The sequence below is a fragment of the Ambystoma mexicanum genome, chromosome 4p (assembly GCF_040938575.1).
Source record: "Ambystoma mexicanum isolate Mex_15411 chromosome 4p, UKY_AmexF1_1, whole genome shotgun sequence".
Classification (NCBI taxonomy): Eukaryota; Metazoa; Chordata; class Amphibia; order Caudata; family Ambystomatidae; genus Ambystoma; species Ambystoma mexicanum.
In genome coordinates, this window is record NC_090927.1 from 455,904,948 (window position 1) to 455,928,936 (window position 23,989).

Consider the following 23,989-nt stretch of genomic DNA (forward strand, 5'->3'; position numbering starts at 1 on the left):
AAGGGAATGTTCAGTGCAGTGCACTGAAGTGCAAGCTTCAACTTCTTCCTACACTTTTATTTTAAAACTAAACCGTTCCGGAACGGTTTCTTTTTAAAATAAAAGTATAGGAACAGTGAAACTGAAAAATAAAAAGTATAGGAGCACCGCTCCCGACCGCTCCCACCCACTTCGACCTCTGCCTATACCCATGCTAATATCAAGTTCAGGAATATGGTTCACAGGGTTGTTGACAACCTTGGATTGAAGTCGTACACCACACCTCTTTAGGGGGTATGAGCTCACGGACATTTTGGATGAGGTTCCCACAGTTGAACATAACTTGCCATTCAACCCAGCCATTGCGGATTCTTTAGCTTCCTTATGGCAGAACCCGTGTACTATTCCTTCTGTGAATGCCAATTTTACAGGGAAATATAGGCTGGCAAGAGGAGACAATTCTTTTCTCAACACACACCCTTCCCCGGAAGGGTTGGTTATACAGGCTGCTACTATTTCCACCAGAACTGCAGCATCCACTTCCAATCTGCCTACAGACAGGGGAAGAACTCGGACGCATTGGCCAGAAAGGTGTTCACCTCTGGCAGCATGGCACTCATAACCACAAACATAGCCTGTGGATTTGCTAAGTACTCCTTTGGCTTATGGAAGGCTGTGGAACATGCGGCTGAATACGTCCCTGAGGATGCCATGTGGGACCGATTTCTTTACAGCTGGTGGAGGAAAGGAAGGGAAGGAGGTAGCCAAACAGTCATTGCAAACTGGCCTGGACGTAGCGGACTGCGTTGGTAGAGCAATGGGTTCAGAAGTAGTAATGAAATGCCAAGCTAAAAAGATCTGGCTTCTCTCCTAATGTTCAAAACAGGCTGCTGGACATGCCCTTTGAAGGTGACATGCTTTTCGGCCACAAAACGGGCAAATCCTTGGAGAAATGTAAGGAATCAAAGTTGACTGCTAAATCATTGGGGCTAGCGGCGCAGCCGGCCAAGCCTGCCTTTTACTTTGCCTCCAGGGGCGGAGGCTGTAGACGTTTACATGGCAGGAAGACGCAGCTCCCGCAAGACAGGGAAGGGCGGAGGTGCTTCTTGCATTCCGGAAGTGGCAGATCGGCCTCTAGAGGCCAACAAGGAGCAACAGCGGCAGGGGTGTGCGTGCCCTCTGAGCTGCTTTGATTTTCCCCACCCACGATGTCCTGGTTGGTGGCCAGTTGGCAGGTCATTGTCGCCAGTGGCAGGAAATAACTTCCGATGCCTGGGCCCTGCAGTTGATTTGGTAGGGTTATGGTTTGCCTTTTCTAAAGAGGACTCCAGACAGACCTCCACCTCCCCCAATCCAACCGGACAGGAGCTCCAGGAAGAACTGAGAGCCCTGTTGTCGAAGAGTGCCATGGAAGAAGTACATCGTGATCAGAGAGGATCCGGTTGGTATTGACAGCATTTTCTGGTGCCCAAGAAGGGAGGAGGTTTCCGTCCCATTTTGGAACTCAAGGCCTTGAACAAGTTGTTGAGGAAAGACAAATTCAGGTTGGTGACGTTGAGAGAGATTCTCCAGGCTCTCGAACTTCAAGACCTACAGCATGCTTATTTCCATGTGCTGATACACCAAAAGCACTGGAAGTTCTAATTTGCACATGTATATATAATCTGCTTGTCCTCTCATTGCTATTATTATACCTGTAAATTCTGTATTATACTTGTAAGCTTTGTAATTATGGTTCTGTCTGTTTTTCCTATGTTGTAACTAAGTGATGCCCCTGGGCCTGGTGCGCTACACTACACAAATAAATAAAATACAAAATACAAATAAAGTTCCTCATAGGGGACAAGCACTATCAGTTCAAAGTGCTTCCCTTTCCGCGCAAATGGTCTTCACCAAGCTCATGGTGGTAGTTGCAGCCTACCTCAGGAGAACCGGGGTCCACAAATTTCCATACCGGGACAACTGGCTGATTCGAGGGAAGTCGGCAGGGCAGGTTTTGCCTCATCTAGAAGACACCGTTCTTCTGCTGCACAGACTGGGCTTCTCCCTCAACTTGACGAAATCCCATTTGACACCAGTTCAGCAGCTCCAGTTCATCAGTGCAGTCCTAGACACCCGGGAAGGGAAGGCATTTCCTCTCAAGGAGAGTGTCCGAAACATAGCCCAGATGGTGCATTTGTTTCAGAACCATGACACCCTTCCCACGGCTCCCTTTCTCCGCCTCTTGGGTCTCATGGCCTCCTGTATTTTTCTCGTGCCAGAGGCCAGGATCCGTATCAGATCCCTCCATTGGCTCCTCAGGGACCAGTGGTCTCAGTATCTGGGAGCGTTCATGGATCGCCTTTCTGTGTCCAGCCAGGTAGTCCGCAGGGGCGCCCACCGGGAGGATTTGCTAGGTGACACATCAACATGCTAGAGTTGCGGGCCATCAGGTTAGCCTTCAGGGCTTTTGCCCCGTCTCTGAGGGAAGCATGTCCTCGTCCTGATGGACAACACGTTGACCGTGCACTACCTCAACAAGCAGGGTGGCGTGCACTCGTGGTTCTGGTTGCTAGATAACCAAATCTCAGTCTCTGCAGTTCATCTGGCAGGGGGCAAAGAACACCTTCGCGGATGCTCTGAACAGGCAGAGCACGGTCTCACACAGGTGGGAAATGTGCCAGGAAGTCTTAGAGGAGGTCTTCGCTCTCTGGAGTCCATCATGAAGTTCAAACAGTTTTGTTCAAGGGAATTCCCTATGAAAGGCGCACTGAGGGACGCATTTCTGGTGAATTGCATCTCCCCTCTGCACGACGCCTTCTGCCCGATTCCCGTCATCCCTTGGGTTCTCAGGAGGTTGAAGAGATTTCAAGCTACCATGATCTTGATCGCCCCAGATTGGGCAGGGAGAACATGGTATTCCGATCTCCTGGATCCGACCATCTGTCCACCTCACTGATTGCCTTGGCGTCTTGATCTCCTAAACCAGTTGGAGTGTCGAGTGCTTCACCCGACCCCAGATTCCCTCAACCTACATGCGTGGCTCTTGAGAGGATAAGGTATGATGACGTGGGCCTCTCAGAGGAGGTACTTGAGGTGTTGCTTGCTGCATGTAGACATTCTACAAGATCTCTGTACGCGTGCAGGTGGAGAAGATTGTGCAGGGGACGCGAGACTGACGCCATCTCTTGCCCCACCACCACAGTGATGGAGTTCTTTCTGTCACTGGCCTCTTCAGGCCTTCAGTTTGCCACAGTCAAAGGGTATTTGACGGCCCTGTCTGTGTTCAAGAGTTCCCCAGACCAAGGTTCCTTTTTTACTGTTCCGGTCATGGCCCATTTCCTGAAGGGCCTTTTCAACAAATTTCCACCAACGCCATTTGTTGTCCCAGATTGGCATCTTAATCTGGTTTTCACCTACTTGATGGTGGCTCCGTTTCAGGCTATGCGGCTGTTATCCCTTAAGACAGTCTTCTTGGTCGCAATTGCATGTTCCTTTGTGAAAAAGTCTCTCTTAAAGTCAGACTCTGATTCCTTCCTAAGGTGGTTTCAGAGTTTCATATGTCCCAGTCTATTGATTTACCTGTCTTTTACTCTCCTCCACATCCCTTGAAAGCCTTGATCCAAAGAGAGCGTTAGGTTTCTATGTTGCTCGCACATCCGAAGCCCATTCCTTGTCTAGAAAATGTACTGGCATCATTAAACAAACCATGTCACGTTGGATCATTTTGTGCATATCCGAGAGTTACCAATCGGCAGGCAAGGAGCTTCCAGCGAGCATCAGGGCCCACTCAACTAGAGGGGTTTCAGCCGCTACAGCCCTCGAGAGAGGGTTTCCTGTTAGGGATAAATGCTGAGCAACCACTTGATCAGCCTTACATACATTCACCAAGCACTGTGCCTTGGATAATGTACGGGGAGCTGAGCAAGGTTTGGTAGGGCGGTTCTGGTTTAAATCTTTCTGCCCTCCTCCGTTATTCTAACTACTTGGGGAGTCTATCAAGATGAGGAATCTGCAGGAGAAAAGCAATCCATTGAAGGAGAAATTACTCACCTAATGATCTTTCTATAGATTCTTCTCCCGCAGACTCCTCATCAACCCTCCCATCCATCCCCACTCACAGTTCCGTGGGTGTTGCTTCTGTTCTGAGACGGCATCTGGCGATGGCTCTTGGATGTCTTGTTCTGTCAAAACGATTGTTTCAATCATTATTGTGGAGGATCACTCTGTTGGGATGTATCTTTGTTAAAGTTTTTACTGGATGATTAGCCTCCTCCTGTGGATTTTTCCTTATGCAGTGTTCAAACACGGGGAAAAAGGGGGGAACTGAAGCATCAGGTGCAGTGACGTGCTATATATGACATCTGATGTCACTTCCGGAGGCGACGATAGAGAGCTGGACAAGACTGATCGATGGATCGACAATCTACGGCCGAGTCATGATCGACAACTCTCCACTGTTGAAATGTTTCCGCACAGTAGAGCTGGATGATGGATATCCATCAAGATGCAGGAGAAAAACCCATAGAAAGATCATTCTCCAGCATTGGATCTGGCATGGATTCACATCATGAATATTCTCTGTCAGCAGGCTGGGAATCCACTGTAAAAGAAGAAAAAAACGATTTCACTTATAAACTGTATTTCTCCTCTAAACCAATTGCTGCCCTCTTGGTCATATTGCGTCCGTCCAATGGCAGTCCTCTCCCTATGCCCAGCCTCTGACAGCCATCTTCAGATTTTGAATGCACGCTTCAGTGTTGGGAGTCCTCGAGTTCCTCTCCGAGCTATTTTGTACGTTTTTCCATAAAAGTTAGATTTTTTTTCCCCACTAGAGCCTGTGTGCTCTTTCCTTAACGGCTGGCAATAGGGACCCATTGTCGGTGTAGTTTTGTGCCCCTCAAGGGCAAAGATTCATCAAAGTTTATGGAAGGCCGTCTTGGGCCTACATCACGCCCGCCGACCATGACGGAGGAGAAAAAGGAGGGAAGGACCCTCTTCAGGCTGTGCACCAAATGCGAGCTACGGAACATCTTCATGGAAGACAAACATCTACAATGTCTTTACTGCCTGCATCCAGACCACAACAAGGTGAGGTGCGAGATATGCCTGGGCTTCTCGAAGGAGACAATCAAAGACACGCATAGCAGGCTGGCGACATAGCAGGCTGGTGGCAGTGCTCAATTTGAACAAGGCCTCTGCACAGTGCTCCGAGCAGGGTCATGCCTCGCCCAGGACCGGCCAGTCCAAAGAGCGGTCTCCCTCTGGGAAGAGATCAAAGTCCTTTGAGGTCGCCCCATCCAGGGGGGGCCCAAGATGAGGCCAAGAACCGAAAGTCCAATTCCACCAGGTTTGCTGCTGATGCGGGTCCCAGGTTGAATCGCTGTGATCACTAACGCCGTCCGCCTCCGTAGCCAGCCTGACATTGTGCTCCTCCTCACAAGCAGGCTCAACTCATGCAGCCAAAGTACTCGTCCACCACTCCGTCGACATCTGCTGTGATGACCATGGCAGCAGTAGGTGCCGGTCTAACAATTGTGGCTCCTACAGCCCAAAGGGTGTCCCTGCCTCCAAGGCATGACACGGCTGCCGAGGCCGCACCCCAAAACCACCCTCCAACGTTGGCATTCAGCCGATGGACATGTCATCCATGGATAATGAACATCCAGCCGCGGTTGTTCCCAGCAATGACAGTGATCCCGCAGGCCCCTGATCAGCCTCTGCGTAAGAAGAGAAAGCTTCATCCGACGCCTCGACATTAGCCTCCTCCACCACGTCTGGCCATGACTCCACCAGCACACCCGGAACGCGCACATACTGGTACGGACATGAGAACCGAGACTTCATCCCTTCAGATGATGAATCACTGCACATGGACATCCCTCATAGTCTCTCTCCACCAGATGAGGTGGGATCATTCCACTCCATCTCCAGGGCCTCCAAGCTGTTCCAGGTGGTGTCCGAGGAAACCAGGAAAGAGTGCTTCTTGAATCAGCGACGTAAGTCCAAGAGGAAGACTATCATGGCGGGTGCCCTTTCTGGTTGACATTTGGGAAGAAGGCCTAACTCTCATTAAGAATCCATGCACGACTCCAAGCAAGATAAGTTGGAGAAGAAATATAGGGTGCCGGACTCCGCGCCTAAGTGCTTGAGGTCACAACCATCGCCGGACTTGGTAGTGTCAGCTGCTGCAAGGAAATGTTCGTCTAACCTGGCTTCATCATCAGTTCCCCCAGACAATGAGGGGAAGAAGTTGGACGCCATGGGGAACAGGGTAATTTACACTGCGGCATCCACGATCATCTTGGCCCGATACGACCGGGAGCTTTGGTACAAGCTGGGCCCGATCCTGGAATTCCTACTAGACTACAAGAAGATGGAAGCTCTCGCCCTATTTCAGGAAGGGTAGGTGGTGTCGGACCATGCCACAACGGTGGCAGTGGACATCGCCAACACAGGTTTCCGGCAGATGGGAAACGGTGCCTGCAGGGATGGTTGAAGGCCACGAACCTTCGTCACGATGTGCATGCAAAGGTGCTGGATATGCCCTTCGACAGAGAAAATCTGTTTGGGAAGCATGTTCGATTAATCCCTTCAAGCCATAAAGACAGATGCAGAGACGGCACATTCCCTTGGCACTCTTCAACAGCATTGGTCGTCTTATTTTCACTACTTGGGGGTGGGGGGGAGTGGTAAATCGAGCAGATCATCCAAGGGATTCTCCACATCATACAGACAACCTCCCTGATCCTCTACTCTGGAAGCCTACAGAGGTCGTTCCCAAGCCTACGGTAGCAGAGGTCAGCGTCGCCCGGAGGACAGGGTGCCAGCGCCCAAGCAAGCCTGAACTGGCCAAGATGTCTCGCCCACACCTGTGCAGCCAGGTGGAAGGCTGACTGACTAGGTTCATCAGCGAGTGGGCAAAGATCACCACCGACAGATGGGGGCTGGATGCTCTCACCCCGGGATACACCTTGGAGTTCCAACGCATTACGCTGGTTCTCCTTCAGGAGCTCAACATCCCTCAGTTGCTTGAAGTAGTGCAAGCCATGTTACAGAAGGGGGGCGATAGAGCTCCTTCAGATACTTTCTGGTAAGAAAGAAGACAGGAGAGGGAACGGGGTAGTGGATAGACCTATCCTGGACCGGTGCCAGCTGAACAAGTACCTGAAGTCCCAATAATTCAGGATGGTCACGTTGCTGCACGTGCTCGGCCAACTGAAGGAAGGGGATTTCTTGACGTTATTGGAAACATCAAAAGTTTCTATGGTTCGTGGTGCAAGTCCAGCACTACCAGTTCAAGGCCCTACCATTCGGCTTGAAATCGTCCCAAGAGTGTTTATAAAATGCATGGCCCCAGTAACAGCCCATCTGCGTCTGCAGGGCATACACGTTAACCCATACCTGGACAATTGGCTGATACGCGCCCGCTCTCAAGATCTGTCCGACGAGCACACACAGGAGACCGTTCGACTTCTGACGGAGCTGGGATTCTCTGTAAACTATCGGAGGTCCTGCTCAACCCCACCGCAGAATGCGCTGCTCCTTGTCGCCAGACTCAACACAGTGACTTGCCTGGCATCGCCCTCGGAGGAGAGGCTAGCAGCCATTGAAGGGGAGGTGCAACAACTGTTGTCTGTGAAGATGGCCAAGGTGCGGGGCATCAAGTTGTTGCTGGGCATGATGTCCTGCATCTGCATCGTCCGTCTCTCCAGGTTGCAGATGTGACTCTTACAGGAATTCTTGGATGCACGTTGGATAAAAGTATCCAGGAGTTTTGTGGACAAGATCCCTCTCAATGAGGAGTTCCGGCAGGCGATAGAGTGGTGGAGGGGCGCGCTCCCACATCGCCCAGGGGATAGGATTTCAGACCCTGCCATACCAGGAGACGGTCACCATGAACCCCTCGCTGGAAGATTGGGGGGCTCACACAGTACGTCTTCATGCCACAGGTCTGGGCTTCCAGAGGAGAAGGATCTGAACATCATCATCCTGGAGCTACGGGCAGTGTTCTGGGCCCTCAATTCTATCCTGCCATCTCTGAAGGGCAAGGTGGTGAGGAATTTCACAAACACCACCACCACCACCATGTTCTACATCAGGAAGCAAGGGGGCACTTCATCCCCGGCGCTGTCTCCAAGGAAACTCAGGACGTGTGGCACTGGGTCATCGGACCGGGGATGTTCATCGTTCCTCTCTACCTAGCAGGTGTCAACAACACCATTGCATACTCCCTGAGCATTTAACTGCGCTCTTGCCACGAGTGGGAACTTCATCAGCATCAGGTGGACCACCTTTTTGTCAAATGGGGCAGACCCCAAGTCGAACTTTGTGCCATGGCGGCGAACTCCAAATGCCAGACGTTTTCCAGCAGATTCCACCAACCAAGGAGCTTGGGGGATGTGTTGTTTCTGTGGCAAGGTCTGTTTCTGTATGCTTTTCCTCCGTTTCCTCTCCTGCTACGTGTCATCAACACACTCGGACAGTGTTGATGCAAGATGATGGCGTGGCCGAGGCAGATTTGGCAGCCAGACATACTCAGTCTGTCAGCGTCACCTCCAGTCAAGTTGCTGTTACTTCCGGATCTGCTCACTAGAGATGGACATGCAATCCTTCACCATGACCAAGGTTCATTGAGCATGAGGGCATGGCTCCTGCAGCCTTAGAGTTTGGCGGTCATGAGTTGCCAGCAGACTGCAGGGAAGTCCTGGCCAAAGCCAGGGCGTCGTCGACTCTAAAGTGCTACGGCCACAAGTGAAAGAGTTTTGCTATGTCGGGCCGGTCGCAGAGAATTACCCCTCTAAGGGTCATGGCTCCACAGATTCTTCCATACTTGCTGTCCTTGGCAAAAGCTGGACTGGCTCACGCATCCATCAAGGTACACCTGGCGGCGCTACACCAGATCCCCGGATAGATCGTCGCTGTGGTCCCACAGACTTGTCAAGGAGTTCCTCAAGGGGCTTTAACAATCTTTCCCACTGGTGAAGGCTCCTGTCTCGCATGGGAACTCAAAGTGGTCCTGACGAGGCTCATGGGGACACATTTCGAACCTATGCATCAAGCCCCACTCAAGTTTCTCTCGTGGAAAACGGCTTTCCTTGTGGCCATCACCTCTGCCAGACGTGTGGGTGAGATCCTGGACCTAACCTACAAGCAACCATATCTGACTTTCCACAAATAGAGGTTGGAACTGCATACACAGCCATCTTTCATGCCCAGGGTTCCGTTGGAATTCCACCTCAACGAGCCGTTGGTGTTGCCTGTTTTCTTCCTGAAACCTTTGTTGCCGGTGGAGAGGGCCTTGCATTTGCTGGACGTTGCTCTTGCCTTAAAGTTCTACCTAACACGCACAAACAGTTTTCGGAAGAGTTCTCAATTGTTTGTGAACTTTAGTCCCGTGAACCATGGGGAGGCCTTGCTTCCATTTCAAGGTGGCTCTCCGGTTGCATTGTGCACTGTCATCAGCTGGCGAACCTGTCTCTGCTGGGCCAGCCGAGAGCCCATTCCACCAGGGCGATCGCTGCGACGACGGCATTCCTTTCTGCTGTGCCCCCTTCTTGACATCTGCAGGGCTGCGACGTGGAGGTCCACACAACTTCACGAAGTTCTACGGCATCAACAGGGATTCCAGGGAGAAGTCCAGAGTCAGCCAGGCAGTGCTACGCAACCTGTTCGCTTGAGGTGAGTCTGTTCCAGGAATAATTGTTAATGGCATCTATTGAGCCTTAACAAAACAAAGGGACTATTTGTCGGAATTCCAACTGTGTGTTTCCCAGAATCGTTGTCACACTAAAGAAAACACAGTTTTGTCGAATGGGATGGGTTTCAAGAAGCCAGTTGGTCTGACTTTGTTTTCCAAATGGTCTCTGGTGCACTGTGTTGTGCTAAAAAACACATGCTCAACCACCTTGGTTTTTGCATGTGCTTGCTGCCATCCAGATGAAGGTTTCGTTAATTTTAATGGGTTTTCTCTGTATTGGCAGGTGCAGGTTTTGTCTAAAAACAAGCAAGAGATTTCTTCAGTGGATTTCTCTCTGGAGGTTATTCACTTAAAACAGAAAGGACCCCTAGGTGCTTAGTCTAGAGATCCTTTTTCAGAACGATGTGGACCTGTGCGGATAGCACTGTGGACTAGATCTAGTCGTTCTATAGCCGACCGGTTTCTGTGGAACAAGGTGGATGAGCCACATTCATCAGGGCTGGGCAAGGCATCAAGGTATATGCCCGCTGTTATTTAGTTGCAGCAGCGGTGTCTGCTTAACTTCTGTACCTCTCCCTGTAGGCATGACAGGAGGACAGGCCTTATCTAACAGAGTATTTCAGAATACATGGATCAAGTCCCTCTTGGACCAAACACAAGTGTTTTACTTTTTATTGGTATAAGAAGACTATATGGCCTCATGGGATAAGTATTATGGGGGTGGACGGGGTGGCAACATGATCAGAGGTCTCACAATCTGTCACATCAAAGTAATGTAAGGTTAGGGGGCTTGAGGTCGATATTTCTCTAAGGGGGGGGTCTGCTAGTGCAGAGGCAGGTTTGTGGAGACGGATGATTTTTTCCAAGACCAGGCTCCGGCCTGGTCACACACAGGGCAGTGATCTCAGAGGAAGAAGAGGGATACAATGTTGGCTTGCTACAGTTTGCGCCCAAGCTTCCGTGAGAATAGGACAGCCGTGGAGCCGGCAGAAGGGAGGAGGTGGGGGGAGAGATGCTGGCTGTGCGCAGAGAGGGAAGAGGAAAGGTGCAGGCTCGCGTTCAGTGTTTGTGTGGCCTACTAGAAAATGGAGTCTGTGGTTGACACAAAACAGAGTCTCGCGGCTCATAGGCCGTGCACAATGTATGTATCATTCAATGGCTACCTCACGCCTTGGCCAGAGGTGCGTTGTCAACCGTGGAATGAGCATAGTGTGTGCGTCATCAGGAAGTAAGGGGGGGGCCTGGGAGACCCTTCCTCCCTTACACTGGCTACCAGGCTAACTGGGCTTAACAGCTGTTAAATGGCAAGTTATTTACTTTTGTCATCCACGATCAAGGTCGTACAGTAGGAAAAAGAGTGCACCTTAGCCTTTATGCACATGTCCATTGAGTTACTTGAGGAGGATGCTTGATGGTCACTGGCAATCCCAGATAGAAATAGTGAAAAGTGAAAGGAGAAATGCAATCCTGAGACTGACATCTGTCATCTCACCTTGGCTTTTCCTACGCACTGTGATGTTGTGCTCCACCTCTCTGCATTGACCAGATCTTGGTGTTTCTATATCAATGATGTGATATAGAAACCTTTTTCTACAAGACTCTGGCTTTGTCTAACATCAAAGGTTTCATAGTTAATCACTTACTCTGTCTGGGTATTACTTCACCTGTGAAGCTAAATGCCTATCCTCAACCAAATTTGCAAGTAAGCCCATTGAAAAACAACATGGTAACATATGCAATTCTTTATTTGTAAACAACATTCTGAAAAAACATGTATGGTATGAAGTTCAGGTGGCTGTCATGAATTTGAATATCCTCTTTCACCAGATGTCTGATTTTATTGCTTCCTTAAAAATTCCATTAACCACATTTTTTCCAATTGGTTTCATAGGATCTAGAGATATGCGGGTTAATGCACATGGTCACTGCTAACTCCTGGTTATGTCGGCTTTTTTGAATGCTCAGTGTCTCAATATTTTTTTTTTGACGGTGTACTTGATTTTGGGAGCTGACGTATTCTTTTTATTCCCCAGAGCATGCCGAGTATCCTTAGTGATGACCGATTCAAAGTCATGTTTGAAAATCCAGACTTCCAGGTGGATGATCAGAGTGAGGAGTTCCGACTTCTAAATCCACTAGTGTCAAAAATAAATGAGAAGAGGAAGAAGAAACTGAAGAGCTTAGAAGAACAGGAAACGCGGGGAGAGGTAAAAAAATGTCCATTTATTTAGCAAACAAGTAATTTTATACCGTTGACTTTTGTCTCAGCTGTTCTTGGAAAAATATGTTGTCTACAGATAAATAAACACATGTCATTCATTTGTTCATTGGTCAGATTTTAGCTGTACCCCAGAGCACAATTGATGAATGGTTTATCCAAATCTATCAACCTAGTTAGAATGAGAATGTCAGATGGCAAAATGCCCCGATTCATGCACAGCATGAGAGGACAACAAAGACTGGCCTATTTATGTACACGATAAACATAACTAGACATGCATGTGCTTCAGAAACAATACCCTCAAAATCTTCCCCACAAACAAGGTTGTGATTTGATTTTGGCAAACGCACACAAACGTATAGGTTCATTTTGAACATTGCACAAAGAAAATCCCATGCATGTATCAATTTTGTGTAAACCTCCAACAGAATAAGTTGGCAACAATAATTTTGCAACAATACGAACTCCACCATTTTAGAGATTGTCGACTCATTTGCAAAAACCATTGTACGAGCCAATAGATTGATTTAAAGTTTTACATGTGCATTCCTTTGCTCGCTTCTATTGCATGCATGTTTGCATTTACCTGCTCTCTGGTTACACGAATTGACACAGCCCCAACCCACACTCTCCTTTCTCTCCATAGACCATTGTTTGCTCCCCTTGCCTCCATTACAAGCAGCCCTATGCAACAATGTCATTCATAGTATGGTCTATTCCTCAGATATTTTTGAGTTGTCTTCATATATGCTTTGTCTGGCCAAGAAAATCATAAGAAGTAACAAAGTAATAAACGGTTTAGGCATCACGCTGTCATTTGCATCACCAACGTTTAGCTGGATTCTAAGCACCACACATTCTGCATTCAGTGAGCGTTAGCATTTTTATTGTATTCAAAATCTTCTCCTATTTTGCCTCGATTAAAAGGACATAGACAGGTGTTTCAGGGATCTTGGCTGGCCTCCTTTTTAGCATACATGCAGCATTACAGCTCTCAACACCAAGAGATAGTCAACAACAAAAGGTTCCGTATTAATGGCCAGAGGCTGTTAGATTGGACCACAAATGGAAATATGTTACTGTGAAATGTGTTCTATTTTCATTAGGAACTTTATTGAGCGCGGTAAGGAAGGAGACAGTGAGCGGAAGCAGGGATAAAACAGCAGTGGGGAGCTATCAATGGGGGGAAGAGCAGGACAGGCAATTTGGCAGTAAGTTATCTATGAGGGAGGAAAGGGGGAGTGGTGGGACAGATCACCCAGTGTCAAGTTGGGTGGGGAGTGAAGGCTGTGTGTACTGAAAGCAAGCGTCCCCCATAAGGCAGTAACCTCCCCCACAATGAGAGGCAATAAAGGACACACCCCAGGAGGGAATGAGACCAGGACCAAATGCGGGTGATGTAAAAAGGGTTTTTATCTAATCAATATAGGGCATGCAAAGGACTCTGCAAGCTCCGAGAGCGCTCTGTCTGACAATAGCAAAGACAGTCATATTTATTACAAAACTACTTCCTAAATCCTGTAGCTATAGGGGGGCACAAAAGTCTCAGGGATTGGGTGGCGTTGACTAAGCTATAGGTGGTGCATCGATAAGCTGCTCCAGGATTGGCGGACATCTGCATGGTGCCAACGTGCGGTGGACGGGTCAGCTGGGCTCGTCGGGGTGGAGCTGCCAGGCCGGACGTGGTCTGTGTCGATGATTGGTGGCTGCTCTAACACTTTGCCCTTGTGGCCACACACACAGAAACACTCATCACATTATATGACTCCAGTTATCCTGCAAATCCTACAATAGGTTAAACTACGATTACATGAGAGACAGGGGAAGCAACATGCAATTTGAAACTTCACCAGTACATCAGTTTGCAGTTGCTTTGACCTATCAACCGGGTGTCATAAGTCCAGGTGTCTTGTCAGAGGGCACGGGGCGAGCTGCCTTGTCATCTTATCCTGTTAGATGTGGTGAGAGATCACTTTACGATATGTTAGTACAGGGGTGAATAACTGTCTCCATGGCCCATTAACTTGGGGTGAACTGGAGTACTATTGGATCAGTCAGTAAGGGCACATTTCTGGCCTCTCGAGGCGGTGGGATTTAGGGCCAGGTTGTACATAATTCTCTTGGCCAAACTATGGCGGCCTCTGACATGGGGGAGGTAAATACTTGAAGCGGGTCCAGCAGGAATGTGCGGAGGCGAGGCTGTGCCGTTCGAACACTGTTAGGTAGAAACCTGTGCAGTTCCCTCTGAGACCACTACAAAAGATTTAGGACTACAAGTGTTTGGCAGTAAACCCACTTGGTAGCAGTCTGTACCACACAGATTCACTTGGTAGCTGTGGCTGAGCAGTCAGACTTCCCTCAAGAAGAGTTAGGCAGTATACAGAGTATTCACAATAGGTCAAAAGAACGCAGTAGAACAAGTAAACACTGACCAGGGCTTGGTGTAAAAGATATATAATTATTTATTTAAAACCCCATCTAGAAAAATACACAGGCACTAATAGTAAGCAATTCAAAAACACGGTCACTAAAAGATATGCACTCCCTTAGAAGAATATTAGACGAGTCTTAAGTAAAGCCCCACTTAGTTTCAGACACCGGTGAGCGCTTAACGTAGATGGCACTCTAATAATTCGTTTTAAAAGGGAGAGAAAAGCAGAGAATAAATTGAAACAGATCCAAACACTTTTTTTTATGAACACAACAAGAGAGCAAGGCAAAGTAACACCGTGGGTTCAGAGTCAGTAGTCCGGATCCATTTTAAGAGGATCAAAATGAAATGTGTCCAAGGTCACATGGTTGCAGTGCACAAGAGTCTTGTAAAGGTTCAAAAAAGAGTTGGACCAAAGAAAGGGACCAGTTAGAGGGTCAAGGCGGCCAGCCCAGTCCAGAAGGTTAAGGGGTTATTATTACCTTGTAGCAATCTTTAGAAAGGGAGGCCTGGCGGACACGGTACCTTAAAGTGGTGAGAATATTCCAGCGGGGGCAGTTGTTCCTGGCAGCGAATGCAAGTCGGTGCTTCGTCCGGGAGAAAAGAGGATCTCGTCTGGGAGGAAGACAGGAGTCCATTGCACTGCCAGGGAAGAAACCAGCCGCGGAGTTCTCAGGTAAAAGGAGCAGTCCTTTTATTCACGGTCCAGTGGTAAGTGGCTATCCGGTTGCTGGGGTTCTTGGCACGGGCAATTCGACCACAAGCCGGTCTGGGGTGCGAAGAGAAGAAGGTAAACTGGTTGTGCCCACCAGTCAGGGGAAGAAGCCTCTCCAGCCTGGAGATCTTCTCTGTCGTCGGGAAGTGGTGAGTCAGTTCCGCAGGGCTCCACCGGTGGTGTCGTCGTGGTAGGTCGGCGCAGCTTCTCCCTCGTCGGATTCTCAGGTCCTGTGGCGACTTCTGAAGTTCCAGTCCCCAAAGCCCTGCTTTTATGCAGCACACCCCCATTCACTCAGCCTAGCTGTCAATCAAACATGCTAAGTGGTGAGCCGGCCGGCTCACCACTTGGGCCAATCCCACAAGAGTGCGACTTGAGTTACCAAGGTAACTCAGTCCAGGGTACCTAAACCCCCCTCCCACACCCCCTGCGGTACCCAGACAGAGTGCCACCACTTTTGGAGGCTTCTGTGGAGAAGCCCGCCAAAAAGTGGAACAAAGGGCTCGACTTGGGTTGGAGTCACAGAAGTGAACACAAACGCCATTTTAGAATCAAGTCCTGGCAAAAAATACCAACCAGCGAATTAATATTAAATAAATAAACCGGCGGTATGTTCGAGGCTATGAGAATTCAATAATTAAAGTTGGTAGCCACGAACAATGGGAAAATCCCATAGGGATATATTCACGGTCGAATATAAAAAGTAGTATCCACTGCCACCGGCCAAAACTCGATCAGGGGGGACGGAGATGTGCCCCCTCGACTAACAGACCCCGGGGCAATCGAATTGCCCCGACCAGTATGTCCACAATATGATGGTTTGTACCGGTTTCTGTTAATAATTTGGGACTAGTAAAGCCAATGGTGACTTTACATGCCCTGGGAGACAGTAGTCAGTCCCAGGGTATGGAGTCTATGGTGGGGTGTCACTATGACACCCCTGTGTTACTGCACGGAGGGTGCTGTGTAACATACATAGTAAAAACACATGAGACCCTATGGAGTAAAGGACCCCAGAGCCCATAAAACACATAAGCATTCAAAGGAACACCCTAAATCATGTCCAAGAGTGGGAAAAAAAGAGTCTCACTCTTGGCAGGAGAAAAAAACAAACTCCAGAAATCCAGCAAAGCGCTGGGGGACTCACTAGGTTAGGAAATTCAGCCTAAAGAGAGAATTCTCCCTAACAAACACCAGCAATCCCTGGTGGGCCTTGACGGGAGGAGGGGGAGATGGCCTTGTAGCTCTAAGCGATTCTCTGTTCCTGAACTACACAATATATCATAAGGGGAGACGGTTACTACAGTTAATTGCATTAGGGTGATTACATGTTTCTATCGTTTACAAAATTAGTTTACTGCTTCATACGGAACAATGGGGGTCTTGAAGCGACACATGTATTACGTAATGTTAGTTGAACACATATTGATAATTCATAGGACATACAAATGAATAACAACGTGAGGTAGCGTCATGTTGGATTGTATACCAGGATCAGAGAAGCAATATGTTTGTTTACATTCTTGTTCATAGCAAAAACCGGCTCAATGCCCTTGACGGCTGTTACACTTTTTAAACCGTGTTTTACTACATTACACACAAGTATTCTCTGTAACGCTTTTCATTTTATCCTGTGTACATTAGCAGCAATCATTAGTTGGTATAAGGCAGAATCTAACAAGCCCTTCATTAGACCTTAAAAGCACATGGTATTTTGCAGTGGCAGGGGTTCATGTAGGAAGGTTATTGGCATCATATGGTTTAAATGTTGGGGGTTAGATGCAGGGTCAGGACTTGTTTGATTGGGATGGTTCTTGTTATTTTCCAGACTTGAGCTGCGAGTCACTCCTAGGACAGTGATGTTCTGCGGAAGGTAAATTATAGTGTTTGTTCTGATACTTGTTCGTGTCTGGTTGCTCATGAGAACGAGCCTTCAGCGGATCTGCCATGGGGTGGCGGTGCGGGGGGGAAGTGCAAGGCTCCCTGTGCGCGGTGAGTGGAGGCGCAGCTACAGCTTTCGCATGCAGGCTATTTCGCATGAGGTTTGGCCTGCACATCTAAAATGGAGTCTTGGCTTTTTCAAAATGGTGTCTATGGTGTGTTACAGTACGGGTCGTGTGTCGGTCAGCAGCCATCCTGCCTCCTGGGCCAGGTGCATGGGGGGTGGGGGGGGCGCTGACGAGCCATGAGCCTCACAGGGGTGGACAATGTTGGGGAGGGGGTCCTAACGACCTGTCTTCCCATACATTTCCCTCCTTTTGGTACTTAAGCAACGAATACTGGAACTCGCCCAACCTCTGGCGTTCTTTTTCATTCGCAACAGCCTCATCCAACGCCGGTGTGCCCTTTATTGCCATCCAGGCTCTACATACCCCTCGGAGGCTCTCCCCCCTCCTAGCATACTCGTCTGGTGTGCAGGTCATATATATACATCCCCAATCTTCTTCCAAGTCCACCCATACCTCTGTATACCATTCCCGTTCTCGGGACTCCTTAATTGTAGTATGATACAACCTGTCCACTATGTCCCCATCATGATATAATGGCACCATTCTATACTTGGGCTCAGGGTCCTCACCTTTTTGTACTTGTGCTTCTTGTATGATCTGTGCTGCTCCTCTAGTGTTGCCCATTGTCACCATCATCATTGCGTCATTTGGCACTGCATTTGCACAGCATTGAAGACCCAACTGGCACACGTAAAAAATCAGGAGAAAAATATACCATGATGGGCATCAGCATTTTCACTGCCAGCCCCAGCCAGGATGGTACCCAAGAAAAAATGTTGTCGAAGCAAGTGCTGGCCACCTTCGTTCCTCATTAGTTCCCCCAGGTTATGCACCGCTGCGATAACATGTGATAACGTTCCATTATCTACATCTTCAGAAGGTACAAATGTGCAACATGCACTCACGATTTTTCGGCAAACCCCTCCTTCCATCGCCATTAACAGGTCTAGGACATACCTGTTCTGCATGGTCATTAACCGTAGGGCCCTTAGCTCCACCTTTAATCACGTTGAACTCTTCTTCAGTGTTGTTGGCTAGCTGGATCAGCTCCCAGCGTGTGATCTGGAGCCATTTTGCATTGGCTCGCGCCTGTATACTCTGGATAAGGGAGGCGAAGAACGTTTCAGCAGAGGTAAATAACCGGTACTTGTCTGGAATGTGTGCCAACAGGTCTGAGGTGGCTTTGGACATGTAGTTGGATGATCTCCGCTGCCTTGAGATCACATCTTGCGCATTGCCCGAGGACAGGGCATACAATGGCGGTTCTTCAGTTGGTTGTGTATTTTGTTCGCGGTGGGCAGTTGGCACTCCTTTTCCTCCGTCGATGTGGCTCTCCGGGATTACCATCAGAGCCGAATGCAGCGTTGCCAGAGAGCATGTGCCCCTCCAGGATTGTGGGAGGTGCAAGTACGCATGTTTACCGCAGACCCAGTAAGTGTCCATGAGTGCTGCTGTCCCCTTTTTCATGTCTGGGATAGTGAGTGTCCGATTGCAGCTCTTATTTGCACCAATGATATTTTTTCCTTTGCCATGGAAGAACAGTTTGTATGAGATTTATTTTTGCAATTTAAACGGTTTTTCTATGGCGGTCACCCAGGTTAGCTTTGTGATATGTTCCTTCCAAACTGGTGTACAGGTTTTCTCGATCCATTGCAGTTTTTCTCCCGGCAGCCCTCGCAGCACTTCAGCTTTACACAATATTTCTTCATCTTTCCACTTATTGTCCAAAAACAATGTCCCTTTGATCGCAAAAAAGGTTCATTTTAACATATCACTCCTTTAGCTCTTGAATAGAAGGTTTTTCTGTTTTGCAGCATTTCAAAAGAGACATTGTGTGCCTGGAAGGTGTTCTTAATTCTGCACAGAGTGAGATGGAGACACTGGGCATCTGCAAGAGACACTTCTTTAGGTAGCAAGACCTTAGGTGTGCCTGAGGCGTGGGGGATCAAGGAACAGACATAACAACTCTCTTTGGTTGTCTGTTTTGCAGTGGAGCTCATGTCTGCATGCCATTTATTTGACTGATGTGGATGCCTGGGATCTTCGATTGTGTCTAGGCCCAGGCCATAATATTCGTCATATTTTTTCCTCCCTCCTTCTCCTACTGCTTTTAAGTTAGCTTTTCGCCTCTCTCGCTGCTTGCGACATCACCCCCCTTTTCCCGCGCCCCCCTTTTCCCATTCATCATATAAGGCCAAAAACCTCTCTGCCATCTCTGCATTCTCTTCTTTCCTACTCGCAGGGGGGATAGTTTCTGTGGCTGTGTTAACTTCTGGTGTGGGCATTGTGGCAATAGTGTCTTACAAACATGATATAACAGAAGGGTTACGCTCATTTAAACCATAGACATTGTATTCTGAGGCATTTGAGGGGGGAGCTGGACTTGTGGTTAGCCTGTGGTTAGTATCATTTGGGGTCTGTACATGAGTCGGGTCCGTATCATAACCCCATATAAGCTGAAATCCATCCCATATTAAGTAGGCCCCCTCCTTAACCATTCTGGTTCCATTCCCCATATTGGTTCCATTCCTTCCCCCCTCATTCCTCTCAATATAGATGAATGCAATGAACCAGTAGACGACCAGGCTTAAAATCATGGTAAAAATAGAACAGCGCACACAAACAATCCACATTCATACGAATATCTGCGCAAATCAAAGGCATCATTTACATTTCTAACTGCCCTAACAATATTTGTTGCAGGCTGCCTGTTCGTTGCCATGGTTACTCCTATATGTTAAAACATAAAAGTACATTAAGCATACTCAGTCAAGTATATTTATTATTTTTACCATTCAATGAAAGAAAAGAGAGAGAGAGAATTTTCTCAATATTTTCAATTCAAAATTATGTACATTTTTCGTCTCTTAAAAATAATTCATTTCAGTACATTTTCTTTTTATAATGCATTATCCTGTACCCATGTAGGACATAGTTATTCTTATATCTCTCTTGCTATTGTGACACTTCTGCTGGGTTTTGTACTTCTTCCTCTTGTTCTTCTCTGACACTATCATAGGATTTTCGTACGTCTGTTAAATGTATCCAATATCTCAGGCCCTTCACTTTAACATCCGTTGATGTGCTATACACTACCTCATATGGGCCATTTTATCTTGGGGCATTCCACCTACGTACAAAGCTCCTCACGTACACCATCTCCCCTGGCATTAACTGGCCTTGTGGGTTTTCTTCTATGAATTGTATTGCCTCATTCCTTCCTCTCGTGTAAATGGTGGTGCAAGCTGTCTTGATATCATGCGGGCTGCTCTGGTGAGTTTTGTCAGATCGTCATTAAATTCTTCACCTAATATTGTGGCGCTTTTGTGGGCTTCTGAATGTCTGCGTAGTGGGGAGTGTGCTGTGTGCAAGCGCCTTCCAGTCACTATTTCATGCTGTGACAGAAGGTGGTCCTTGCTGGGTTGATTTCTCAACTCGAACAAGGCCAAAGGCAGACAGTGCACAACTCAACTACGCCATTGCTTTGCAGATGATAAATCGAACATAGTTTGTTTAATTCCTAGCAGAGCTGTAACTTCTTTGAAGAGATCGTTGACAAAGTGCGTGCCATTGTCCGAGTGAATCACATCACAAATTCCCCAGCGTGGGAATACTTCCCTCACTAAGAACTTTGCAGCGCACTTGGCATCCGGATGTGCACAGGGCCCTGCTTCGACCCACCTGGAAAATAGTCAAACTACCAGTATCATGTATCGTGCACCTTTACATCTTTCTCCCATATCTGCATAGTCAATATAAGGGGTCTGTTGGCTTTGGTATTGTCCCTCGCAGTGTTCTTAGGATCATTCCTGAATTGTATATCTGACACGTTCTACACTCCATTGCCAATTTGGATATATGCTCCTGCAACCCTGGGGTAAACCAATCTTCTTGTATCTCTGCGGCGATATGTTGTTTTGCATTGTGTGCGGGAAAGTGTAATTGTTGGAATGCTATTTCTAAGAGTTTGATTGGCATTACCACTTTTCCTGTGTCATTTTGACGCCATAAAAGATCATTTGCTGACTGGCTACATCCCCTCTTTTCCCACAGCTGTTTCTCTTCTTCACTTGCTCCTTTCTGTAACTCTAGTATTTGTGATACGGACATGGCATTCTAGTCATCCAGGAGATCTTCCTCTATCTGTTTGTGTACTAGGTACTCACCTGGCAGTTCTTTCACTAAATAAGAGGCTTCCTTGGCTGCAGCGTCTGCGGCAGCGTTTCCCAACGAGATAACATCTGTGTTAGTGGTGTGGGCCTGGCACTTCACTATGGCTACCATGGTGGGGTCTTTCAGTGTTTCAATAAGATCTTTGAGGAGTTCTGCATGTTGTACAGGTGACCCATCTGCCCTGTGGAACCCCCTCCGTCCCCACCTTGCCAATCTGCCATGTACTGTAGTAGTCATATAAGCTGAATCTGTATAGATTGTGACTGCACACCCTTTTGCCGCATGTAATACTTCAATGAGTGTGATTGTTCTGCTGCCTGAGCTGAGTAATGGGCGGGCAGGCGCTGCTGTATTATTACTGTACTCACCTTCTTCCAACCTCACAGTGGCTATTCCTACGTGCTTTTCACCTGTGTCTGGGTTTATTGATGCTGACCCGTCTATGAAGAATACTTCTCCTTCATTTAGTGCATTTCACTCGCCACAGTGCCTTCTCCCTCTTCCCCCTTGTATGTTTCGCAGTCGTGTGCCTGCATATCTTCCAATGTGCATGGTTCTGTGATGAATCTTGCGGAGTTTACTGCTTTGCATCTCACTATGTGTATGTTTGCACTAGACAGGATTATCTCGTAGGCAGTGGTTCTTTGCGTTCTGAGTGTGCTTTTTGATCTTTCCAAGATAGCAAACAGGGAGTGATCCACAAACAGGGTTACGGAGCACCCCATCACTATTGTTGCACTTTTTTCAATGGTGAACGCTGTGGCTGCAAGAGATTGTTCGCAAGCAAAGTGTCCTTGCGTGACTGCGTCCAGCGTGCCACTGTAATAGGCAAGGGGCTTGTGTCCCAGGGACGTCTTTTGTGTTAGTACTGCTGTCATGAGGGTCCCCTTACAGTGGGAAAACAGGTAGAACTTGTGTTTGTAAACTGGGTTCGCGAGCACTGACGCACTTGAGATCAGTTCCTTGAGTGACGTGAATGCGTCACTTAGTTCTGCGGACCATTGTATTTGTGTTTTCTCATTGGGCCTCCTTGAGTTCCTGTAATAATGGTCTTGTATATGCTGCGTAATCTAATATCCATGCTCGGCAGTAATTGCACATGCCGAGAAATTTTTGCATTTCTTTTACTGTTTTTGGTCTTCCCACCGCTGTAATGGCAGCTACTCTGTCTGGTATTATTTTCTTGCCATCTTGTGAGATTAGTTGTCCTAAATACAACACTTCTCTTTGGCAGTACTGCAGTTTTCCTCTGTCAACCTTGTAGCCTGTGTGGGCCAACAATGTCAAAAGAGCAATGGAATCTTTTCTGCACTCTTCCTCATTTTTTGCAAAGATGAGCAGATCATCCACATATTGAATAATCGCACTATCTGCTGTCATGTTCCCTAGATCTTCATGTAGAATTCAATTGAATATGCTGGGGCTTTCGCAGTACCCCTGGGGAAGTCTGCAGTGCTCACACCTTTTTCCTCCTAAGGTGAACGCTGTCAAGTATCTGCACTCCTCTGCCAGTGGTATTGAGAAAAAAGCATTTTTCAAATCTACTACTGTGAAATGCGACGCATTCTTTGGGATGCTGCACAGGATGGCTGCTGGGTTAGGGACCAAAGGGAATTCTTTTTGGATGACGTCATTGAGGGGGCATAGGTCTTGGATCATCCTCCATGCCCCACCTTTTGCTTTTTTAATCGGGTAAATACAAGTGTTACATGGTGAGTTTGAGGGCACTATTATGCCTTGAGTCAGTAATCCACCAATCGTCTCTTTTATCCCTTCTTCTGCTTCCCAGGACAAGGGGTACTGCTTTATCCGGGGTAATATGGCTCCAGACTTGAGTTTTATTTTAACTGGGGTGACCCCATGCAGTAGTCCCACATCGTGAGGGCCTGTCGTCCATAGGTTACTGGGCACTGCTTTCATGTCATCATCGAAGAAGGAAGGAGGGGCTCCTACCACTGCCATTAGCTGTACAGGCACTTGTCTTTCCTGTATCATGATATCACAAAGTATTGCTATTTCCATTATTATCTCGCCATCACTTTCTGAGTCTGAGAATAGGTCCTCATCTGATAGATCGCACAATGCAATGTCGGCATTAATGCACAATACTGTGCGCCATTCACAGCCATGTATTTCCATTGCAGTGACGGCTATTCTTTTGGCTGCAATCTGGACTGCATGCAAATCTAGTGGCATCACTGTCCCGGGCACAATCTCTGGGCGTGCTATTGGTCGGAAAATGAACTCTGTGGGTACTCTCCATTCTAAATGTTTCAATTCTGGGACCACCCGTGCTAATGTTTTCAGCCCTTCAATGAACACATCAGGGTCCACCAGTATGCCGCGCACTTCGGGTTCTGTAGCTCGCGCATGCACCACCAGCATTACGCGCATAGGACAAATCCCTGGAGTTGAGCACACTATGCCTCGTTATGTGAAGGCGATAGTCATATTAAATTTACTGAGAAGATCCCTTTCCAATAGGTTGATTGGTGACTGTTCGTAGTATAATAGGGGTGCCCTTTCTGTTTTTCCCCCCCTACGGTGGCATCCAAATCTTCTGTATAAGGAACTTCGACAACAGCCCCAGAGAACCCCTGCGTCTCCAATTTACGATTAGATAGCGGAAACCGGCCTTCACGCAAATATGATTTCTCAGCTCCCGAATCCACCATACATATGAACTGTTTATTCCCTATATGCGCCCCTATCAATGGTTCCTCTGCTGCATTGTAGATCGTAGATAGTACAGGACACGCAAGTGCTCCCTGTGGGCTGTCCT

The 23,989-nt window shown here is 47.8% G+C and overlaps 1 protein-coding gene across 1 annotated transcript in view; it reads left to right on the forward strand.

Annotated features, from left to right (window-relative positions):
• Nucleotides 1-23,989, forward strand: part of NOL10 (nucleolar protein 10) — an 856,295-nt gene that overhangs the window by 662,054 nt on the left and 170,252 nt on the right. The window contains exon 18 of the mRNA XM_069605973.1: nt 11,692-11,865. Coding sequence (XP_069462074.1) covers nt 11,692-11,865 — 174 coding nt within the window. The remainder of the gene's footprint in view (nt 1-11,691; nt 11,866-23,989) is intronic.